Source organism: Zosterops lateralis, assembly GCF_965231275.1.
Source record: "Zosterops lateralis genome assembly, chromosome: 14".
In the NCBI taxonomy this organism is placed as follows: domain Eukaryota; kingdom Metazoa; phylum Chordata; class Aves; order Passeriformes; family Zosteropidae; genus Zosterops; species Zosterops lateralis.
Window position 1 is genome coordinate 6,883,120 of NC_139774.1, and position 25,714 is coordinate 6,908,833.

General features: G+C 38.5%; 1 protein-coding gene across 1 annotated transcript; it reads right to left on the reverse strand.

The window, feature by feature from the left end:
- Positions 1–1,180: 1,180 nt before the first annotated feature.
- Positions 1,181–23,086, reverse strand: GABRA6 (gamma-aminobutyric acid type A receptor subunit alpha6; the record flags this gene model as incomplete). The annotated part of the gene is made up of 10 exons (XM_083871412.1): positions 23,006–23,086; positions 22,789–22,907; positions 22,490–22,557; positions 21,059–21,279; positions 20,874–20,956; positions 20,136–20,279; positions 19,553–19,705; positions 16,064–16,323; positions 6,208–6,468; positions 1,181–1,231 (listed from the first exon to the last, which is right to left on the reverse strand). The coding sequence occupies exons 1-10, from the start codon at positions 23,041–23,043 to the stop codon at positions 1,181–1,183; spliced, it is 1,398 nt and encodes a 465-aa protein (XP_083727538.1). The 5' UTR covers positions 23,044–23,086.
- Between the last annotated feature and the right edge of the window lie 2,628 nt (positions 23,087–25,714).

Below are 25,714 nucleotides of genomic sequence, written 5' to 3' on the forward strand. Positions count from 1 at the left end.
TTAGTTTTATCATACTAAAATTTCAAGATAGGATGGAATCCTTATTTTTTATTTGGCTTCACATAAAACTTCTTTGTGAGCTTCTGACTCCTCCCAATGTCCATTACACCTGCAATAATCTGGCCTTGGGTTTGATTTGATTAGGCAAATGTTTCCTAATTACATTCCTGAGAAGGAACATAAAGGGTGAATGAAGAAAATTCTGTAACTGCTTTGTGTTGAGAGTGGCAAAACATTACCTTTAAATTCTGAATGTTCTGACAGTACTTTGGCTCTAGAAAACATTTCTAGGGAGTTTGCTACAGGCAGCTCAGTAGAATCAGCTGATAAAAAGCTTTTCCTTAGCTGGTTATCAAGGCCTGCTTCCAGGAAATTCCCTGGAGCTGGAGACTTGCATTCAGCCTGATGGGTAGCTGTGTCTTTCTGTCTATTTAGCTTTAGACCTTGAAAACTCCCTGAAATTCCAGCCTTTCATTTCTAGATCCTGCAGAGAAATTGCTTGGTATTAGTCTGGTTGTACTTCAGTGGTGACTTTCAACAAAGAAAGTTACATTGTGGTAACCAACCAGCTAAAGCAAACAAAATTAGCTTATATTTCGGGTTTTTTTCTTGTATCTCATTCTTTGTGTCATCTCAAATACAAAAATTAAATTAAAAATAATTAAGAACTAATCTCTTTTATATGAAAGGGTTAAAACATGATGGAATTACAGCTCCTTTTCATGGAATTTCTATCCAAAATTATTTTGGGTCAATTTCAAGTGCTGGAAAATCAGTACAACTCCTGAATTTTCAATGAAACTATGCCAAGTTCTACCATTTCAGAAACAGCTGAGCTTAGTAATCCTTATTCTATTAAAAAAACCCAAACCCTTTTATTGATGTTTCATATAAATTAAAAACATTCAATTGTTTATAAATGATTTAGAACAAGTGAACATTCTTTCCTTTGACAATTAAACAAATAATTTAACAAGAACTTTTGTAGTACAATCATTGTAAGAAATCTTAAAAAAATTAGCAGTTTGCAGCTCTTATTTGTCCAGAGTTTGCATCCAGGTAATGTCCAATATAAATATTCCCTGCCTGAAAACTGAGAGCACCTGTGGACAGACAAATCCTTTGAAGTCTCTCCAATCCTGTGACCTTCAGTGATTTCCTTGAAATCTTGAGCTGTTCTTCAGTTGGACTGAGGGTCATTTCGAAAAGGCATTGCTGAAGGTTCAAAAAACTGGAAGAAAAGTTTAGAGAAGTTTAAGCTGGGAGTTGTTAACCATTGTTATCAACAACTGAGCTACCCAACAAACCCACGTGATTTCTAACTCTCTCAGCAGACTCAAAATAGAACTGCACTAGAAGGAGAATCCTCTTAGAATTCGATGCTCATTACCTGGATCATGGAAGCTGTTGTTAAGTATGTATGGCAGTGACTGTTCCTCCTAAACTGTATTTTTCCAATGTTTAAACTGAAAAATTATGTAATGATATGCACTAAAAGCTTTATAATATCAATGTACTGAGGCTAAATACTTTTCCTGCTCTTGTTCCTTTCTCTATTCTTTTTCCTTCCCACCTGACATCATCAGCATCCTTGACTTATTATGTAACTCTTCTGCCATCCTGCTATGTTCTCTGCATCCAAGTAATATCCAGGACTCAGCAACTTTGGTCCATTCAGTGACTTTGTATCTTCCTGTGCTCCCAAACATAAAAGCTGGCCTCTGCCTCTTTTTCTGAATTTATCATCAAAATTTTAACATCATCTCCTTATCTAGTTTGATTCACACCATCATTCCATGTCTTATTACATGAGAAACTGTAATATAATGTTAAATATAAAAATTAAGACAGATAAATTTAGAAATAAGATGCATAAGATGATGTGGTAGTGGCATAAGCACTGTGAGTTATATGGCAAAGATAGTATTAGCAGCTCTTTAAAAGGAGACTCTTTGAATTCTAAATCAAGCAATTTTTAAAATAAACTAAGTGTGCAATTCACCTGCCAAGGTCACTGCCATAAATTAGTATTCAGCTCAAGGACTTAGGAAGATTTAAAAGAAAAAAAAAAAAAAAGCCAAAATATGCTGTATGCCATAATAAAAATCTAGAATATTTTTTTCCTCATTTGTCATAAAGTTCTGCTCTTCTCTTGAGAAGTTTTCTATTTGTCTAATTTAAACAAATGTGTCTTGTTTGTTCCTGTACAGAGCTTCTTGTGGATGGCAGATATTACTGTGCCCTACAGAAGAACATGAACCAGAAAAATGTGCCTGTTCCATCCCCCACTTATAATCTTGGGGATGCCACATCTTAAAACCTTCCACCTAATTTAATTGAGCTTACACAGAGAGGGAGTAAGTCCTCTTAGAGTAACTCTGCTCCTTTTTTTTTTTTTTTTTTCATAGTATAAATAGCACAGGGATATCACTATAGTTAGCACCAGTCAGCACTAACTTATAAAACTTTTTGAGAGAAAATGGGGCTGATCTCACAAGTATCTTACAGCATTTTCTGTGGTCTAAAATCTCGCATCTGTTATTTTATATATTTTGTAGTCCTTTGGTTATATTAGGTTCTACCAATACACAGTCTAACAAAATGCAGACAGAGAACTTCACTAGTTTAATTTCTTTGTTTTGACTAATATAATTTTTGTTCTGCAGTGCTATTGCTACTCCCCAGTGCAAACCCATTCACACTGAAATATCTTATGTATCCAGTTGCACAGTGGATGGCTGTTACTGAATAAGAATGTTTTCCCACTTGCTCCAATGGAGAATTGAACCCTTTATTTAAATATTAAGACCAGAAGATGACTGTTATTCCAATCCATGTATAAAAAGAATTCAGCTGAACTACTTAATTTTAACCAGGATTTTTTTTTTCTTTTTTCTTTTTTTTCTTTTTTTTTTTTTCTTTTTTTTTTTCTTTTTTTTTTTCTTCAGAGAATGATGTTGTTTTGATTTCAACTATAAAAAAATATTAATCTTGCAATGAAAGTTTGCTACGAGGCTTCCTGGTTTGCAAAGCTTGACTTGGCGCAGTATGTACGGGGGTATAAATACAGAGCTCAGTCTAAGACACTTTCGTTGTCTGTCCAGTCCTGGTTGCCCCTCCCTGTGAGGGTGGAGAGTGACACAAGTTACTCAGAGAAGCTGTGGATGTTCCACCCCTGAAGTTTTCAGGATCAGATTGTACTGGACTTGGAGCAACCTGCTCTAGTGGAAAGTGTCCCTGCCATAGGAGGGGTGTGGAATTCTACAATTTTCAAGCTCTCCTCCAATCCAAACCAATCTATGATGATAATATTCGAATGTTTAAAGGCATGCATTTTATTAAAAACACCTTCTTCTTTATACAAACTTCCAAATCAAAAAATGTCTGTGTAATTTACGAATTCTTAGTTTACATGTATAGTAAGAGAAAATGTGATTCAAGATCAATTATTGAATGGAGGGGGAAGAAAAAGTTATCCAAGGAGCACTTTGAAAAGTATAGATCCCAAAGTTCTCGTAAATCTTATGAGATGCAATACACAAAAATGACTTCTTTATTTCTGTAACATATGGTCCATTATTAAGCCATAAGAAAATTGCTTAGTACTGTACTGAACTAGTACCAAACAGCTTAGAAAAGAGCTCATTTCATGCAACTCTGTGTCATTACAGTAACAACGCTGCTCATTCCACCTGAGGCTCTGGATCCAGAACATGAAGTAAAAACTGTTCTTGCTCTTCCTTCAAAGCCAAAGGAGGAAAATAATGATAGTTGAAAATGACCTTTGATTCCAGTGCTAATAACCTGCTTTTATAAAGAGGTTTATGAAATTCCTGATTTATTCTCTGTGTGCCTCCACAGACAGCAGCTGGCTGTTCAGTTTAAGCCCATGAAATGGTGACTGATGTTCTGCACTCCAAACTGCACTAAAATAAAAATCCTAGAAAGCTGCATTACAAGAACTGGTGCACTGGAATTTTGTTTACTTCAATTAATTAATTATATTTTTTTCCTCTTTCTGTTTTTAAACAAAAGTTCCATGAACTCAAAAAAGTAACTTAAGAAAGCTAATATAACTGAAATAATGCACAAAATACACCTTTTTAAATTGAATAAGCTGAGTAATAATGTAACAATATTAAATCTATTGGGCCTGGGGGAGCCAAAGATTAAGTTTAACTGCCCTCGAAGCATGACATGCTTTATTCCACTAAGTCTTGCATTTCCTCTCTTTGAAATGAAAAATTAGATATTTTTAATATATTTTTAAAGCAAAAAGAATCCTGGTTGTTGGAAGTAACAACTAGTGACACAACATTTGAATTAGAAACCTAGCAGTGTGTACCACAATTATTATTTGTTATAACTGAATATACAAATGGGGAAATGTAATTTAGGAAGAAGCGCTTGGTCAAAATTTACGTAATTGTTAATATTCTTCATAATTCAAAACACCCCAGCTGTCAATACTGTTCTCTTTTCTAAGTCTTGCTGCTGGGTTTCTGTTATTCTGTAATGCTACTCCAGAACATAATTTCTGAGCTTCTGAGCATGTTTGTGAGCTTGCACAGTAGCATTTAAAAATATTTATAGTCAGCACTTAGTCCTAGACTTTGGAGTATTTTAAAAGCCTGGTTCTAATGTTATTATTAATATTCAAGGTTTAGTGTAAATATTTCATCACTACAAAGGGAAATGGCAAGTATGTTCCAAATATTTCTAGATCCAAAATGTGAATGGTTTAATGAAATCACTGGAGTCCTGGCAAGCTACTCAAGCTGAGGAGTGGCCTCTAAACAGAAGCTGTCATGATCAGACATGAACTTTTTCAGTAACTCCCTTCTCTGGCTGAGATAAGTAATTTGCACACATAATCAATATTTTAACAGCAGGATCAGTAACTCTGGCACAAATGCTAAATTTAGCACTGGGCTGGGTTGGAGTGGCCAGGAGTTGGCAGCTGTGACCTCTTGAGAGACATCTGCAGGAACATTTGTAAGAGACACTGTCTCCTACCTTCCTGCCCTCACAATTCCACAGAAGCTGCTTGGCAGCACACTCCATCTCTGAGAGACAGCATTTTCTATATCATACAGATAGCAAAAATGAGAGTCTGCCTTCCAGCAGAGTAAGGTGCCACCAATCAGCTGATCAGCACTGTCTTGTTTCCTTTAAATTGCAACATCTCTTGGCTGCCCACAAGATTTCCCTCAGCCTGCTTTACCCTTAATCTAGGAAATAAGGTTACAGCCTGATCCCTACTCATACCAGATTTCTAGATTCTGTTTTTATTGATGTAGGGAGTTTTTGGTGCTATCTAAATACCACCATTATCTCTCTAGCTGTCCTAAATAAACTAAATATAACAATCATATTGACTGTAATGTACACTGAGATCCAGAACCCTATAGCAACGAGGCAAATGAATATATTTTTTACCAAGGAAATAGGACCCCATTAGCTTTATTTAGGCAAAAAAGGGGGCAAAATAGAGATTTAAAGCATTAAAAACTTAAAGCTTAATGACTGATTACTGACTGATTATTCTAGACATGCTCAATTTGCAGGGCACATGTCTCTTCTGGACCCCATGGATATCTAAAGATGCAATCATGCTCTGCCTGATTCAAACAAACTTAAACAAAGATTTTTCAGCTTTATCTGCATAAGACAGTACAAGTATATAAAAAAAAAAAAACCAACCAGGAAAAATGTATTGAAATGTACAAAAATAGGGATTCTTGATTCGCAAACTTTATACTGCAGTTATTAATCCTTTATACTATATAACAAACCTTTTGGGGAAACTTTTGGTACTAGCTCACTGAGAAAACCTTAGGATATTAAAGTTCTTATCTCTTTCACTTCATTGTTTCAACAGATATTTCTACCATTCCTTACAACAGGTTAAGAAATAAAAGATTTAAGATCAGTTTGTTTGCTGAGAATGACATCCTATGCTGTCTTACAGAGCATTTTCTGTTCAGTCCAGCATGGGTTAGAGAGAAGTGTTTTCATTTCCCCTCCTCAAAAAGCCCTTCTCCATTTTACTGAGTGCTACAGCTGACTTTTTTGAGAAAACATTCTAGTATTACTCAGAAAGGACTGATGAACTGAGTTGCAACACCAAATGAACAATTGAAATAATGCTGGCCAAGTAAACATATTATGTATTATAAACGAGTATTCAGAAAATTTACTACTCACTTCCATAGTGTCTTTTGAAAGATAAACAACCCAGTACACCAGGTTGAATCCTGCAAATGCCACTGGAAAGAGGATCCTGGAATACTGGTCGATTTTACTGGCACCTCCAATAGCTGGTGGTTGTGGAGGGGCTGGTGGAGGAACAGAGAGTGGCTGACACTGGGATGCAGTATTTGATATTATGCTGGGTTCAGGAGACTGCTCTGCCTGAGATGTTATGGAGTTTACTCGCTTCTTCAGGTTAGAGTTGGAGTCAGAATGCTGTGAAAGAAAAAAGAGGGAAAAAAAAAAAGGTGATACTTGAATATGGTCTTAGGTTTTGTGATCTTTAGACTTCTTTCCACCTTTTAACTTAAACTTCTGCTTTTATTGTTGCTTCTCTCCTACAGTGCAATCTCAAAAAATAACAAAAGTAATGAATCTATACAGAAGGATATATATGTTTATGGCCTAAACCTTTGTTGTAAAGGCCTGAAAGGACATGTGCTTTTCATATTTTTAATATTGTGATAAGTGGAAGCTCCAAGAGAGAAAAGATGGAGCTAAAAGGAAAAGAAGGTGTATCTAAATTGCAGTAGACTGGTATGACTGAAGTTCCTGTAGATATGGATCAAGACTAAACAAAACAGCAATATAGGCTAGCTCAGGTGCAGTCTCCCCTGGCTGAACCCATTGATGAGTTTGGTAAACACTGAATAGAGTCAAGCAGCCATGCAAAACTGTAAAACTGCTGCACAAAAGACAATGGACTAACTTTACAGCTGCTGAAGACATGAATGCTAAATTGTCCTCTTGTTTTTCCTAGGATAAAATTTCATTTTTAAATATATATCATAATTCCCACAGCACTTCCACGCATACAGCCGAAGACAAATATACTTAACTGTAATGAGACCATTTTTATTTTCATTTATGGTGAAATGGAACAAAATTACTCCCATATTTTGTGCAGTATTCACAGCCAGGTCCAATTAATCTTCAGAAAGCTGTATTAAAACTCTTATGAAAACTCAGCCAGAACTCAGGGACATGTAGAGCTTACCTCTTAGTTACTAGACTAACATGTATATTCATTTTGTACGTCTGTTTTATTCGGGGCCATGTTGCCATTATTTTACTTTCACAACAGTGGAGTTCCTCCTTCCAGAAATGACTTAGGGACAGGATCTATCACAGGAGCTAATGGGTATCGATTACCCACTCTTGCAGTAGTGTCAAATAGGAAATATTCAAAAACCTTGCTGCTACTGCCACAGCCCACAATGGCCATTAGTGGATGGATGGCAGCAGCTCTAAGATTCATCTGAAGGATGCTGAGAGTGATTTTGTTTGTTTGTTGTTTGTTTTCAGACTAAGTACTGTAGTGTTCTGTTAATATGAAGCTTGAGCCTAACATTTTAAAACTCATTTCCTAGATTATTGATGAAAAATCTTGTGCACAAAATCACACAACATACACAAGATATTCTTGGATTTGAATACAAAGCTTTTTTTGATCAGCAGAACAAGATGACCAAATGACTGAAGCAGATGAGGGAAGCCTTGGAAAATGTAAATAACTGCCAATATAACAGCACATACATCTATAGTAAAATGGAAGACTAACACTGGGATGATTTTAAGGTAGAAAAATGCTTTTAGATAGGCAATTTCCAAAGTCATTCATTGGGAGTAATTTGATGACAACCATTCACTTAAATGTAGCCTGCTGTCAGCATTTTTGGGATTTATCTTGCAGGATTTCTAAGCATGGGAACAGATTTTAGTCAATCAGATAAATGACTGAGTCACTAAAAGGAAAAGAAGCATTTTCTGAAATACATTGCCCACTCTTGTTCTTGGGCCACAATTTCTAGATAACAGGCTAACCTAGCAAAACTGGTGTCTCCTGAGTGACTTAAAATAGTTGTAACAGGAATTATCCTTCCAGAAGTCATTGTTACTGTCAGAGAATAGGAACAAGTGACATTTCCACAACAGGATGCCAAGTTCTATTCATGAATGAATGGTATCCAACAAAAATTAGGGAGAGATGGATTCCTCATAGCTGATTTTAGCCTAAATAAAAGGTGAAGAGAACATAATCTTACTTCAAAAGGAAAAAGGTACTTTTTCTGTATGTATTTCCCTCACCTATTGCCCTTTTTCTTCCCCTACAACCAATCACCACTTCCGATTTGCCCTCTATACATTAAATGACAGTGTCACGTTATGAATGGGTATTGAACAGCATTCCTGCCCTGTGCCTATCTGGAACACAGATGTTTACTTTTGTTTTTTCCAGTAACACAGCAAGCAACAGACAGATTTAAATGGAGGATGATCTACAGATGTGTCACAGAAACAGAAAGAGGGTTATCCATGTCCACTTGCACTAATCATAATAATAATCCCACTCTATAAACAGACTGGCTGGCTGAGCCTGTCTTCCTGCTTTCACTCCAGTTCTATTCCATTTTGTCTGCATGCCCTGCTTTCAACAGAACTGTACAAGTTCTGAGGTAGCTTGTTTTTCAGTTTACTGCAGAATAACTTGGCCTTTTGTGAAGACTATGTGGCTCCTAAAAACACAAGTGTTAAGGTGAATCTGAGCCCTTTTTATCTACAATATTCTGGTACAAGGTCGGTCAAATTCTACTCTGGAATATTCAAGCATGAATCAGGAACTACAGTGCTGCTACAGTGCTGTGGTGATGGAGTTAATAGCAAGTCAAACAGATGTAGTGTATGATCTTTGGATGATGTTTAGCGCTGAACATATTTCGAACGTAGAGGTAATAAAATCTTTGTGATCATTTGAATAGGCACTTGGAAAAGAGTAATCCTAGTCATTATTTTATTTATTTTTATAAAATATCATTCCTATAGGAGGATTGCTAAAGTACGAGTATTATCTCAATGTGATTTCATTTCAAAAAAAAACCCTGAGCAGTTCTTTACACTGTCTTTAATAGTCCTGTGTCCCCATAACAGCAAACTCAGAGTCAAGTCCATTTTCTCCTAAATCCCTACTCAGAATAAGGAATTCTAAGTCCAAATTTATCTCAGATGTGTAATGAGGATGTTTCTCAGTATGGGAGTTGTTTGTAGACAAGACTGCTGCCCCAGAACCACAACTCATATTTTTCATTGGAATTCACTGCTAAACCAAGAAGAGGAGGCAGTGAGGAGACCATATATTTTCTTATTTCACTTGTTCTGAACAGCAGCTACAGTAATTTATCTACTATATCTAGATTTAGCTTCTCCTTTTGACAAAGATTACACACAATAACATCATGAAATGTTAACAAAAACAGAGAGGAAGTGGAAATGAACAGCCTATTTTGCATAGCTCACAGAGCCAATGGCTCGAGTAAGGACTGTTTTACAAGTAGCAAGAACAAGAAGCCTGAGGCACAGCACACTGTGTCATAAGGAAATAATGGATTTTCTTAAGTTACTGAACCTTGATTCAGAGTACTCTTGCACTCATGTGGAATATTAGTCCATCAGGCAATTAAACTTGCAACTCTGTATGAGCAGGCAGTGACACAGAGCAGATTGCCAGTTCATTGTTTAATGTGAGACACCATCCCACTGGACTAGACAGACACTGGTAGACGGCCTGTAAGGTGCACTCTGCCTTCTTATTAAGCTTTTGCAACCAAGCTATCTCATCCCCTGGAATGCTCACAAAGCACTCTCATCCTGCCTATAAAGCTCTGCTCTCTCACAACTCTCCTCAATATCACTAGAATTTGCTTATACTCAGAACATCTCAGGAAGCTTTCACCTAATTTCTTGCCTTCCAGATCTAAAAAAATACATCATACATAACCTTGGAGTAAACAGAATTCTTTGTCTGCTCTTTCTGATTCTTTTGGTGCATGCTAACTGTGATTTATGAATGCACTTTGTTCTTATGTTTCTTTCCCTCAAGAGATTTCTGTAATTCATATTTGTAGAGTTCTCTTCTCTGCTGCTTTGTACTGCAAATGCATATTCTCACTATCAGTTTAGTTTATGATCTGACAGTAACATGAGTCCCTTATATATGCAACCCAGATACTGGCTAACTTTAAACAAATGAATGTCTGTATGTCCTTCCTTATTTCTCTTTTACTCACATCTTTTTCCTGTTAGCAATGCAGTAAAAAAGAGGTTCATGAGGATAAACTCTAAAAGTTTAGATAAAAATAATGTGTTATTTCTTCTTTTATTCATAATTCATTTGATTAAAGACACTGAACTTTCCTTATATCAAAACACACAGACGCAAACCAACCTAGAACCAGAACTCAGTGTCTGTAAAAGGAAGAATGCCTAATTAAATATATAACATTTTTTGCCTCTGCTCATTAGTCAATACAGTTTGAGTAATTTCAACCATTACAGACCTAACAGCACATGCTAGTGACTATCTCCCAAAGGGGGAGGTAAACATGCTTTAGCCTCTGCATCCACCTGTGTGATCTGTAAAACTTTCCTTAGCTATTCGACAATCCATAATGCAGCATCTTCCAGCAGGAAAGTTCTTTACAGTATGCAACACCAACTTTTGGCCATGTACTAAGGAACCTCATTCAACACAGTCCTGGGCAGTTTCAGTATCCATCTCATGGCAGAGATTCATCATAAACCCTCATCTGGATGCTTCTTTTAATGTCTCACCTGTGGGATCTAAATTTAAAAAAAGTCTATTGCAAATAATATGTATTGTTTATAGATATAGACAGTATCCTGCATAATCAAAAGATGAATATAGTTTAGAAGTCATTAACAGCCCTAGCTTTAGGCATCTCTTTTAAGTTACATTTGCTAGAAACACTGAGGAAAAACATGCAGACTGGTTTTCAGTATTTTTTACCCTAGTAAAAGGATTAAATCACTTGGGTTAAATTACTCACTTGGAGCATGGGAAAACCATGTTCAAATCCTTTCCTAACCTCCAGGAACTGAAATTCACTTCTCTCAGAATACAGCCTAAACATCAGGTGAAGATGAATAAGGGGAGAGGCTGCTGCCTTAATACTTCAAAGCTATTTTATTTTGCAGGGAAAAATCTAAAGATCTATATAGGCAGGAAGCATAACTGAAAAATACCCAATGCCCATTGTATAAAAACTGCTGTCATATAAACCAGATATGCAGTAAGGAGAGCAGAGACTGGAATTCTGGTAATTCTCTTTTCAATGGGAATGTGCTATGGTAGAGTTTCTTCCTAACATTTATTTGTAGCATGCCAGAAAAAACATATAATTGGCACAGAGCCTCTCTGCTGTCAAAACATGTTTTTACATTAAACAGATTTAAATTTTCAAAGCCACATTTGGCTCTTAGATCTATCAGTGTCTGTCCATATGTTTTTTCCCTATAATTAAATTTACTTTATTTTGTCCTCGCTACTCTCCTGCAAAAAAAAAAAAATGCTGGCCTCAATGTTCTTAGTCAAGACCTTAAAGCATGTAGCTGTTTTTAGGATGATACCTAAAGAATGGTTGATGATCCATAGAAGTACTCTGCTACACCAGGATACTCATTAAACATACTCAATATATTCTGACATAATTATAGGAAACTAAATCCTCTATACCAGTGACATATGGCTGCTCTGCAGTTGGCCAGGGTTGTTAAAGAGAATAAGAAATAAGAATTTCCTGCCCAAGCCGTGTTGTTTTGAAACACAAGGCTGGAGGGAGAAGGAAGCTCTCCCAGAGGTATTTCACTGCTCTGTGCTGATTCCTGTTATAACATGAGGTCTTTTAGAACATAACTGTCATCAAGCTGTTACAGGGTGGTTATCTTTTGTCTTTTACATGTAGCCTCTCACATGGAAAGGATGTCTTTTGATCCATGGGCTTATTACTTGCTGACCATCCCACCAAGCATTACTGCAAATGGTGTGCTCCACACAGTGTCATTAATTCCTCTCCCCTGCAACTTCCAGGACTGATATCTCTCTAGGAAAAGAAAAACATCAAGAGGAAACAATGCAACTGATAAAGAGAAAATATACATTTGAAATGGATTTAAAAGCTAAATGTCATCATGGTTTTATATGTGTATGTACAAGAGGTCTGGTATTGACTGGTATATGCTCAAACCAGCCTGGCCACCACATGAGTAAGAGCAGGTTTGTGTCAGGGTCCAGATGAACACTCAGCTTGTTGCCATCGTGCTCTGCAGTGGAACACCCAGAGTTTTGTATTTCACACAGGGATTGCCTGCAGCTGATGAAGAGAGCAAGCCAAATCGTGCTCTCAGTTAACTGAGGTAAATGAAGAGGCTTTCCTGGAGCCAGCCCAGACCTGGTGGGCTCTCAGCTCTCTGCTGAGCACACAGACACAGCCGCATCTCTCTCACTGAACCCACCACAGCTCACTGGCTGCAGCATTTTCTCCTACTTTCATTCTACAGCAGAGCAGAATTTGGTCTTCTGACATATTTCTCTCCTGAATGTACAGGTTTTTTGGCTACATTATAAAAACCTGCGTGAGAGACTTCAGTTTATTTGGATAAAGCAAAACTAAATAAAATTAACTAGATTGAAGGGGAAAGGAGGTTGCTTGAAAATATTTTAATTTTTTTCACTTTTTTTTTTTCAAGAAGCATTTAATCTGGAATTAAAAAAAAATTCTGTATATCCTTTTATCTTGATTCTAGGCCCTCATTCAAGCAGGAACAGTTTCTAACTGGCTATTTTGTAACTCTTTTCTATTTTCATTTATGCCAAACTCCCTGGGCTTCTTATGTGGTACTGAGTCTACCTGTCATACAGAAAGTACTAGTTCAACCATCCTAAGATTATTCCCACCACGATTTCCTTTACCCCTTCTTCAGGCAAGTTAAAATAATAGATCATTAAAAATATATAGTCTGTGTGTTAATGTTGCTCCTGGTAGCAGAGTTCCACTGGCATTCTGAAGTACATTTGACTTCATTTTAGAAATGGCCTCTCTGAAACTAAGTAAACCTTTAAGTCCTCATGTAAAAATATCAGCTGACTTTTAAAAATGCAAAAGACAGCATTTTTGACACAGTTTGCTAATCTTCCTCCTATGCCTAAAATTCTAACAACTCTCATGCATTGAAAAATCGCACATAAAAATATTACAATCACAAAATAGATGGAAAATTTGACTATGCTATCTAAAAGAGTAAAAAGAAGTTAAAAAGAAAAAATATCATAGATTAGAAAAGGCCCCAAAGTACAGGGTATGAAAGAATAGAAAGATGTTTTTAAAATCAAATGAAATAGACTGTTAAAAATAATGTATAAGATATGGATTCTCTTAAGCTTTTATTTCTAGTGACTTGGAAAACAGTATTTTTAGAAGAGAGGCAGAGAAAATGAGGAGAAAATACAAAAAGAAGAGCAGGAGAGTAAGATAAATTATCAAAGAGGTAAAGAACAAAAATTGAGCACAGTAGCAATCAAGAAAAAAAAAAAAAGAGAAAAATCCAGAAGGAAAAGCATTGCAAGGATTTAGAGGTAAGCAATTGGAAGAAGTTGGGGAATACAGGGAAACAAAGAGTAAACTGGGACCTCAGAAAAGACTTCCTGAATCTACATTAAGAAAGAAACTGAGTATTATGGGCCTTACTTAAAAATAACTGCTTTAGGTGCAGTAATGGAATACTCCTATTTCCCATAAAATTCCTAGCTATAGAGGCACAAGGCTCAGTGAGAATGACAGTCCTGAGGACATGGTCATAGACTCATGCAATCAACCTGTGTTAAATACCCTGAGAGTATTCAAATTAGACACTTCAGGTCTGTTTCATATGAAATTACATCGCTCACTGCAGCATATCTATTGATGTGACAACATACAAAAGTTCCTTCCCCTTATCTCTACCACAAGAAAAAAAAAAAGAAAAAAGAAACCTTCCTAAAATCTGTTATCCTGTAATCACTCCTTTTTCCCAGAATGTCCTTCTGGAAAGGAATCTTAAATCCAATAGCTAATTCTTCCAGAAGCCTTTTTGACTACATTATCTTGCCTTCAGTTTCAAGTACCCTTCATTTCTATGATCTCACTGAGTTTGCTCTATTACTGCAGTTCTCATAGAGAACTGATCCTGGGAGGAAAAAAGTGGTGGACATACAGGGCTTGAAAATTACTGTCTTGCTTTGAGCAAGATCAGGTCTGTAGAGTTTTGTGAACATTGTGGGCTGTTTTAGAGACTGAGTATATTTTGGGACCTAAATGTTGTGGAATTTACTACTCTTCTAAATCTGTATGATGTCAGTTAGGTGTAAATAATTTCCTTGAGCAAATTGTTGCAGGGTGCTTCCTAGATGTAGATTTTATTCCTAGATTTCTTTTTTTCCTGGTTTTTACTTGGAAAACCTAACAAGTAAATATTTACAAAACAGGAAGTAGTGTCTTCAGTTTGATCTTTGCCTGTTTATGGCTGAAGACCTTGATAAGAAATCTGAATCTTTTAACTTCTTCATCTTTTATTCATTTGTTCAACAGAAATTTTATATTTGGTGCTTAGCTTGGTCTGCTGTGATTCATAGACCATGTAAATCTGGAGGAGCCCTATCATCAGGAAGAAGTTCTTAGCTTATCTGGGCAGAAGCAGAAGATTATTTTTTGGAACAGCTTTTTTTCTCTGAGACTGAGAATGTGAGGGGGGGGGGGGGTGGCAGTGGCTGTGAATGCACCAGCAGCACATACAGAGCCAGCCTAACTGTTTTCATATTGCTCAGCAGACACTTCCGAAACAAAGTGAAAACAAAAGTAGTGTTTTTTGTTTTTTCCTTTCCTTTCCAGGAAACCTCCTTGTGATTAGCTCAAACTTGAATAAGACGGTGTGTGAAGGACAGGTCCAAACTGTTGTTCCTCCTTAAGATGTAGTAGCTATCAACACTTTCCTCATGCTATACAAAACCAGGTGAGCTTCTTGGGTTTTTTCCTGATAGCTTGTACTCCAAAAAAGAGTCAGCAAAACGTATCAATTAGGATTTTAATAGTTTAAAAGTACTTAAATGTTGTAACTTGAACTGCTATTTATCAGAGAATGTGGAAAAATTACTATATGGCAGGTAAAAGGTGTTGCCTTGATATGGGCACCTCTTGGATTGACTGCCTTACTCAATTACAGATTCAGAGGTTTTGCAAAATGTCATTCAAATTCTGTTATTTCTCTAAAAATGGAAATCATGGTGGTAGTAAAACTGATCTTGAAACAGGAAGGCCACAGTGATAAATATATTAACATATGTTGTGAGACAACATTCACGATTTAGCATGAGATTTACAGAGCAAAATTTGCAAGCAATTCTGGCACAGTTTTTATGATATTAGAAAGACTTCCTGTCTTTCATATGCACTAAAATCCTTCATTTATGTTTTTCTTCCCCCAAGCTTCCACCAACACAGATTTCATAGAGGTAACAGATGCCAAGTTTACATAAAGGCTAATTACCCATCTTCCAGATGACTCGCTTATGGTCTGTAGCCTTGTACTACAGTGATTTCATAATCATCTGGCCAATGCACATGTTCATTCCATTGTACACTGTCCCACAAATTCTGCAGACTCGCGGGGAACCACAGCTGCCTGACCACACTGCCTACAGCATTGCTCGAGAGAAGTATCATGGATAACAGTCTAATGGCTTTCCTTAAATATCTTGCCAAATAAACATGTCTCTAGAAAATCATATTACAAATTTCAATAAGCACTACAAACAAATGAAGTATTTTTTGTTTTCTGGAATCAGAACAATGTCTTTGATAATCAGACACAATCTGGTTACATAATCTGTTTCAGGTTAAGATCACTTTAATATTGTTTTGCATCCCCTACTTCAGCTGCCTGTTCCTATATGATGCCTATTATCAGAAAAGCAAGCAATTACCGAGACAATCTCGTCCTCTGCCGGTACAGTTGCTGCTGATAGTGCTGCTGCCAGTGCTGCTGCCCTGGCTGCCTTCCTCATCGCTCTCTGAGTCTGGAGATTGGTGAAGTAGTTGACAGCTGCAAACTCAATAAGTGCAGAGAAGACAAAGGCAAAGCACACGGCAATGAACCAATCCATGGCGGTGGCATAGGACACCTTGGGCAGAGAATGGCGAGCGCTGATGCTTAAGGTGGTCATTGTGAGGACTGTGGTGATTCCTTGGAAACAAGAAAGGAAATGGGAGGCATTAGAACTTTCCTTCAGCCCTGCTACTCTTAAATTCATATATATATGAAAAAAACCAAAGCACAACACCTTTTTTGATTTTAGCTGTCATCTTACGTCCCAGCTAACCAACAAGAGTCCTAAGCATTTTGTATCCTTAAATAACTCATAACTGGAGAACCTGAAAGGTCTGCAAAAACTTCCTTAATGCATTGAGCAGACTGAAAGGCAGAATAACAAAATTCTACATGGTGCAGCTTTTTAGAATTGTGATAAACATGGCTATAATAAAATAGAAGCCCAAAATACAACCTCAAAAGGAGGTTTTCCTTGGGGGAGGGGAGGTTAATAAGTGGACTGTTTGGCAGAAACCTGGATTCACATACTGTCATTCCCCAACAGTGATCCTCTCTTTCTCCTGTTGTTGTACAAGACACACCACGGTTTACAGAAGCCTCACTAAATCAGTCAAATTCTACACTAAAAACAGTCGGAGCCTGATCCAAACATTTCATGTAATAAAGCTTTGGTCCCCTGAGCTGCTGTCTTTAATCACTGGATACATTTTTTAAGTTTCTTTATGAGTATCTTGATTTGAAAGCACCCATAGTTACAAATAGTGAAGAACAGGAAAGCTACTTCTCTAGAGCTGCTTATCTATTTTCACAGAGCAAATCTGGTCATGTAGCTTATGGGCCCCATGGTGTTCTTCACATGAATTCATGAATTTATTCTTTCTGTGTTGGAGTATACAGCATTAATAATGTAAGAAATATGCTTACTTCCTACTGCTGCCTGATACAAGCAAAAAATGCAAGAACAAACTCAATCATTTACATACAAGCCTCTGTGACTCATATTTACTTATAATTATGCCTGCTAGAATGTAAAAACTGTGGGTATTTAAAGACAGTAGGGTGGAGAATATCCTCCTGTCCTATTCTCTGCAGCTGGGAAAGGGTAGGTGGCAAAGTAAAAGATGTTATAATGTCACATTGTAATGGCCATGTTGAGTTGATGAAGCAATATGCTATGAGTGATGCTCAGAGGAAAGGATGCAGTGTCATAGCATATTGCAGCATCCAGACAGGGTGACATTATTTTCAGAGCTTCTCTGCAACTCTTTCACATGACGTGGCTTGCCAGCTGTCTAAGGTTAACTACATCCCAATGTCATTACTTAACACATTTTAATGAAACACAGATAGGAGATGGTATAGAAATATGTAGGATCCCTATTTCTCCCAACTGCCAGACTCATTTTATAATATGAATACAACTATGCTGAGATGTATTTCAATTTCAAAGGTCCAGAATGAACTTTTTGAAATGATGTGTGATTAGATTAGAATCTGTCCATGTGCTAGTTAGTAATAAAATTGATATATTCTGTGTCTGAATAAAAACTTACTGCAGCAGGAATTTAACTTAGGAATAGGTTTCCTATTCTATTACAGATATAGATAAGAATTCTCTCAATGTGGAGTGAATATTGATGAAATGCTCTGCACTGTGGAAAGCTACTTCATCAAACTGAATACCAAATTACAGTTGGTAAACTGTGCAACTGCCGATTGTTTACCCTTGTCTTTACATTTTGAACACTTCTTGGTAAGTTTTGAAGAATATGTTACATAATGCAAACACTGAAATCTGATAACTGGCATTCATTTTGGAGGTAAACAAAGTCCTTAAATTATTCTGTGCTGAGAAACTGGTTTAGGCACATTATTATTCTTCTACTATTAATTCTCCTTCTCTCAAACTTAGTTTTGGGACTTACAAGTAAAAGTGAAAATTTATAATTCAAGTATTTTTATGTTCAATATGATGTATTTCAAACCTTCTCCATTTAAAAAGTTTTCTTTCTCACTGAAAAAGACCAGAAGTCTTTTTTTGTCATAAGGAATTTGCCCTCTTTTCCATAGACTAAGGTATGCAGAATCCATGGGATTTTGAACGAGTTAGGACTACAAATTCAGACTGTGCCCTGGGAGAAATACGAATGGAATGAGGATTGAAATATTCTTTTTAAAGGCTATCACTATTTTCCACAATACAGAAAGGTGTTTATTTTGCTCTTTTTATAAAATGTTTCCTCAAGTCCATGCTACTCTTCAGTACAACTCCTAAAACCTGTTATTCCAGTTGTTTGAGGTATTTATATAATTATAGCAAATTGGCTACAGACCTACTTGCACATCTCTTTAAGTATATACAGTTACCTTCCATGCCCACTATGCTGCAAGTATGTTCTACTCAAAATGTAGAGGATGTAACTCTACAGTCCAGAGATGCAACATGAAGCCAAATCAGGTAGCATCATATCTGGAGTATAAACTTCACACAGATACAGATATAGATGGACCAGGAGACTCAAAGCTTTGAGAGCATTAATTCAAACCACTGGAAACAACAACAAAAAAAGGCTCTGCTATGTAGTATGGATACATCTCTCTCATTATGACTCCAACCTGTGCTAGGGACATTATTCATCTCACTGATATTTATCCATCTAAAGCCCTTGTTAGTTGTTTAAATACTTTTGTAGCCAAGGAGAAGACAGCACTCCAGAATGAGTGTTAGATGAGGTACATGTCAGATAATAACTCCATTCCACGTGATTTTTTTTTTCTTTTACAGCTTTAACTCATATTGGTTTCACAAGACAATATAGCCATAGGAAAAAAAATCCTCTTTAAAAAATGAAGAGGCTGCCATTTACTTTAAAATTGTCCCTTCCCACTTACAAAAATATATTAAAAAATTGTAACAAACAAGTCCGGCTAATCAAATATTCTGAGTCAAGAATTTTTCACCCTTATAAGCAAATTGACTATCATTTGGTTTCACTTTAGTATTTACTTTTGATGACTGAAACCTACTCTCTGCCTTTCCTAATCCCCCCTGGATTACAGCATCTGATTGATACAATGGATTCAATACAGTGAATGGAATGAATGACAAAAGGAAAAACACAAATACCAGCTACGGTTCTTGCTGGAACAGACTCTTTGTTGATCCAAAACACAACTTGAGACAAGACTACAGTCATGATGCATGGAATGTATGTCTGAATGAGATAGTAGCCTATTTTCCTCTGCAGATGGAAATAGAGCAGCTGGAGTGAATATTCACCTAAAACAGACAAGCAATGAAAGGAATGAATGAATGGATGGTGGATGTGATGATGAGCTGTTCGAAGACCTTAATGCAGCATACCAAAAACCGTCCTGGCTGGAACAGACTCCTTGTTAATCCAGAAAGACACCTGAGAAAGAATGACTGTCATAATGCAAGGAGTGTATATCTGTATCATGAAGTAGCCCATCTTCCTTTGCAAGTGGAAATAAACTGTCATGATTACATATTCACCTGTTAAGAGACAAGTATGTCAGCATTATTTTGGCAACATGTGAGTGAACATTATTGGCTTAAATCCAGCATAATATGTTCTGATGAAATCACAGACCTCTTAGTGCATAATAAAAATAAGCTGCTTAAAAAAAGGTAACGTGACCTTATGGAAACAGAGCAGAATAGTATTAATTTTATGTATTGTTTCTACTGGGGTGGAGAGGCAATGGGAATTCTTAAGAATCTCATGAAAAATTCTGTGTTTGATGGAACTGTATTGAAAAGCTGTCTTTTAAGAAACAACGGTTAGAGTCTGTCCAAGGGTTTTACTTTTTAAAATGGCAAAAGATACTTAATTTCATTCTATATTAAAAAGCCAAAAAAACCCTTGTAATTTATTATTAAAGTGTTTCACAACACCAGTAGTTTCCACATGGCTCCATCTTACCTGTGTTAGATTTAATTGTTTCACTAGATACTGTTTGTCCTATGAGGTCATACTGGAGAAGACTGGAAGACTCCTGTGGTACTTCTACTGAATGCAATGGTCCTTTTTTCCAAGTATAAATTATTTCACTTTTTGGATAAGCATCTGAGTAACAGAGGGGAAAATTACTATTACTAATTATGTATTTTATAAGCAATTAAAAAATTAAGTAGAATAACTGTAGCTTATTGTAGCTCAAATGCCCACAGAAAAATGCATCCTACTCCAGTAAGTTCCTAACCTCACTAATGACAATTTTTTTAAAAAACAACAATAAAAGAAAAGCTGAGGTGGAACCTGAGAAGAACTAGCTTTGGCTTCTTAATTTTCTATAAAACATACACATTGATTACCACATAGCTCAACTAAATATGTTTAAAATTGATTACCATAGACTATATATTTTCAAAATCATAAATAATACAGTAAATGTAGCAAAGATTTTACGATTTGCTGAAGGACCGGCTTTGACTACCAGAAGAGTAAGAATAATTAACAATAAAATATGCTTCAACAGTCACCCCTCTGTGAATAAATCCTTATCCATATGAATGGTCTGAGTCTGAGAAAAAAATTCAAATTCTAGCATAAAAATATAACTTTAAATTTCAGCTATGTCACTATGTATTATCCTAGGATCTTCTGACCTTCTGACCAAATGTGCTACTTTAACAAACTGAAAGATACAAAAGAACTTACAGCTTCCAAATTTCAGTGGACAAGCATGTCCATCCATTGGGAAGTTCACCAACCGCATAGGACAATCAGCATTAATGGTCAGTCTAGAATACACAGTTGTAGATAATGAAAAAATATAGTATGTAGGAAAATGCTGACAGAATCAAAAATACAGGTCAACCAAAAGCAGAAGAACAAGCTCTCACCTCATTGTGTAAAGAATAGTTCCATTCTGCATAATTCTGAAAAGTTTGTTAGGAGTTGTCATATTGTGAGCAATTGATTTTTTTCCATTTCTAAAAAATGTGTCTGGTGTCCAAATTTTACTGACCATTAAATTGTTCAGTCTCAAAATTTCAGTTGGGCCACTAAACTTCAACCTCTCATCAGTCCACGTCTGACGAAAGAAGACATCCATTGTGTATTCCTATGGAAAATAAATAGGGATTTACTTCTGTATGGGGGTCAGCAGTCTCAAGTGGCTGTGGGGACAGTAACTCCATGAGACAACCTAACACACATGTCAATGGCATTTCGTTTAATGCTTAAACACTCAATCCTATTATCATTAAGTAGTTACTAAAAAAAGTCATCCATGAAAACATATCCTATTTTCTTACTATTTGAAGAATAGTTACAGATGAATCAGTGAACAGATAGTTTGACATGAGTCAGGAAAAAAAACAACCCTCATTGTACTCTCATAGAAAATAATTTCATTCAAAGTGACTGAGGGCTAAGGAAATACAAATGCCTACTTTTCAAAGTGCAAGACCAAACTACCAATGTTTAATTGCCAAAAAGAAACAAGAATACACGCTTGATGACTCTTCTGCAGCTTCCTTTGGATAGTCACAAAGGACTGATCTGAGTCACATCACAGTAGCATTATGGTGTCAAGTTAATATTAATCGATGGGACTTTTTTCCAAGAATTCTTAGTAATATTTTCACAAGTCTTCAGAAAAGAGCTCTCTGCAGAAGTTGCTTAGGAAACAGAGCTAAACCTGGCCAAGGGCAAATGTTTTAAGAATGCAAGGTTATGCCTTCTCTTAGACTGACTGATGAAAAACAGGAGAAAAACTCTGGTAGTACTTGGAGCCCACAACTCCTGGCCTGCAAACTGGCCTCAGGCTCAGGCGAGCTGGAGTTAGAGGAGTGCACAAGGGCAAAAATAGCAGCCCAAGCCAATCTTTAGAAAGAGAACAGCAATGCCATGCTCATTTCCACGACCCAGCACGTTCCGGGGGGCTGCAGCTGTGGTTGCCAGAGCTCACCCGAGGCTGCAGCCGCCTGGGTTCGGGGGCACAGCACGGCCAGGGGCGGCTGTGTCGGCAAACCACCATTCCCCCTCGGCCGCCTCCTCCCAGGCAGCGCTCCGCAAGGCTGGGCTGGCACACGGCTGCTCACCAGCTTCTCCACAGGGTTAAAGAGGCATCTCTGCCCTCACCTGAGGCTGTGCGCGCCCAGCCCCGGCCGGGAAATAGCTGTATGCAGCTCCGGCCAAACTGCTCTGCTGGGCCCTAGAGATTGTCAAAGAGATTAAGCCTCGTAATCTGCTTTAATGACGGTCAACTCAGATGCCACCGTAATGAATCCCGGGAAAACAGAGCAGGGGCGGCGAGCAGGGGCCCTTACCATCTCCACGTCGGACACGGGCCCGAAGCTGGTCACGTAGATGTCCGTCTTGACCTCAGTCACGGCGCCTGCGGGGCAGGAGAGGGGCTGGGAGCGGAGCGGGGCCGGGCTGGGGCCCGCGGTTCGAGGGCGGTGGATTCGCCCCGCAGGAGCCGGGGGGGTTGCGGGGCTCGGGTAACTTTGGGCTTTGCCGCCGCTTTGGGGTCCCACCGCCTCCCTCCCTCCTGCCAGGGCCGCGGGACGAGCCGCCCGCCCTTCCCCGCCCGCCCTTCCCCGAGGGCACGGGGCTGCCCCGCTACCTCCAAAGCCCGGCCGGAGCCTGTTGTCGTAGCCGTCCAACAACTTGTCGAGGATGCGAGTGATGTTCTCCGAATAGAGGTCCGCCCCGTCGCCCTGGTCCCCCAGCGCCGTGCCCAGGCTATGGGGAGAGGCCAGTCCCCGTCAGTGCCGGGCCCGGGTCCCGTAGGGAGCGCAGGGAGGGCAGAGCCCCGCGGGACCCCCAGCGCTGTCACTCACCTCACAGCCACACATGCCCAGGCCAGCAGCAGAGCCATGCCGCAGGTGTGTGCGGGGACGCTCAGGTGTCCTCAGACCCGTCAGCTGGAGCCGGTGTCGGTGCTCATCCTCGCCCCGGCCCCGGTCAGGCTGTGGGAGCCCCGCTGGCTCAGCCCCGGGTCAGGCTGTGGGAGCCCCGCTGGCTCAGCCCGGCCCCGGTCAGGCTGTGGGAGCCCCGCTGGCTCAGCCCGGCCCCGGTCAGGCTGTGGGAGCCCCGCTGGCTCAGCCCGGCCCCGGTCAGGCTGTGGGAGAGCCCCGCTGGCTCAGCCCGGCCCCGGTCAGGCTGTGGGAGAGCCCGGTGGCTCAGCCCGGCCCCGGTCAGGCTGTGGGAGAGCCTCGCTGGCTCAGCCCGGCCCCGGTCAGGCTGTGGGAGAGCCTCGCTGGCTCAGCCCGGCCCCGGTCAGGCTGTGGGAGCCCGCGGGGCTGGGCTGGGCCGGCCCTGCCCTGCCCGGGCGGGTCGTGCGGGGTGTCCGTGCCCGTCCCCTGGATCCGCCGCCGCCGTTCAGCCTCCTCTGGCCGTTCCAGGGCCGGAATTAGGGTTTGAAGGGACGGTGCGCGGCCGGAGAGCAGTGACAATAATCGAATAAGGCATTAGGGGAGATTAAAAGGAAGAAATCCACTGCTAGTTTTGGCATGGAATTAGCAGGGACCCGTTAGGAAATCTGGAAAAGCTCTGGCATCTTGCTGATAGAGATTATGTTAGAAATGGCCTCAGCTTTTATTATGTTTATGGTTCACAGGGAGATTATTATGCGGCTTCTACATCATTAAAACTTTGGGGGGGGAGGGGGGAAGGGGGGGAACCCTACAGTTTATAATTTACTGGGGTTTTAACCTTTCTCAACAGTTTTCCTGTTGATCAGTTCTTCAGAATCCTACAGGGATCTCCAGTATCTCAACGCGATTTCTGGACATTGAACGCTAAAAGTTGGTTCTGGTTCAGATTTCTAGATTTGTTTATTTGTTTTTCTTATTTTGTTTGTTTGGGGGGGTGGTGTTTTTTGTTGGGTTTGTTTTTTTGCTGTTTTGTTTTTGGTTTTGTTTTTTTTTTAAATACTAAGCTGTTTTGGAGGTTACACACGCAGATTTTGCTCAGACTTTAAACCAAGGCATTACCAGGACTTTTGCTAGAACTGGGGCTCCTTGCTTTTAAACCACTGGGATTATTTATCATTACTAATTTTGTCCTGATAAGTACTGACTGGATCATTACTGTCCCTTCCTTCAGTAAGTGTGTTAATGTAGTCGGCCCTAAAGGAAAAAAAGTTCATGCTGCTCCAGCTTTTTCTGTGGCTTTATTACTTCTCAAAAAACCAGTGAGTGATATAACACCTATGTCATTTAGCTACACTGTAAACAAAGGAATTGGGTCCATTTTCTTTCCATGGTAACACAGAGGGACAAATAAATACATCAAAATAAATCAGTTGTTTTCACAATATCTTGTTGCATAAACCTCATTTTCATTACCAGTTTCTAAGAAAATGTATTAATTATCAAGAAATGGAAAAATGAACTTGATTGCAACTAGAAAAATCATGTATTTTTTCAGGAGTAAAATTACATTGAGACCAACACTGGGGTTCTGTTCTCAATTTTTGTGTTTAAGAAAGACTGTGATGCTACAAAATCAAGAAAATTCAATGATGCAATTAAAAATACAAGATGCCCTCTGTCACTGAGTCCCTCTCCCTTTTGTCATGGGCAATAATGTGACATAATCCACATAGGTGGGCTCTGCATCCTGCCAGAGCTCCAGGTCTGCCTTTGAACAGTTGGAAACATGAGTTCCTGGAAATGCTCTCTGAGTACACCAAAATAGTGAATTCTGTGAATTCATCTTGGGCTGGTATAGCTCAGGGTTTTTGTTGATATTCAGAACCATTTATTTGCATTAATGTATTCATAGAAAATACCATTGCATCTATGAAAAATCAAAGGTTTGTGTGAAATATTAAGTGGAACAGGGAAAAGAAGAAAAGGGAATTCAACAAATCAGAACCTTCTGGGGTTATGTTCTTCTCTCTGGTCTTGATTAAAATCTACCACTTGAAACTTTACCCCCTTTTTCATATGTGTTTAATCTTAGACATGTTTGAGTTATTTGTGTGCATCGCTCTTCGCAGAATATTAAAACTAGTTGGCACATAAACATCATTAATAATCCTTTCTTGTAAATATGCTTCCATTAATATTACATATGTAAATGCGCTTAAAAGTTTAGGGCTCTTGTTTTCTTTTATTTTATTTTTCTGGACCTGTTGGATCCCTTTATTTACTTCTAAGGGTTCTGTGTTCTGTGTTTTATCTTGCATCTCCTCTTGGACTAATGTCCTGTTCCTTTTTCAAAAAAGGAAATAATTCTCAGCAAAATATTAACAGAAATGTTCAAATTTCTTTCACAAAATGTGGAAGAGGAGCTAACTTTATAAAATCAAGCATCCCCCAGCTGAAGAGAACACATCCAATTTGTCTTCTTTTAAAAGCTTGATTTTGCAGCTTCTTTTAATAAGCGTCTCCTGAGTATTAAAAGGCCACTGCTACATGGAGCCACCAACCACTCCTTACTTCTTTTACTTCACTTTGTTTTGTTTTGGATTAGGTAAGTCACATTTTCTGTTAATTGTGCAATTGTCAATTGCCTTTTGTTCAATAGCACCCTTTTCCAAA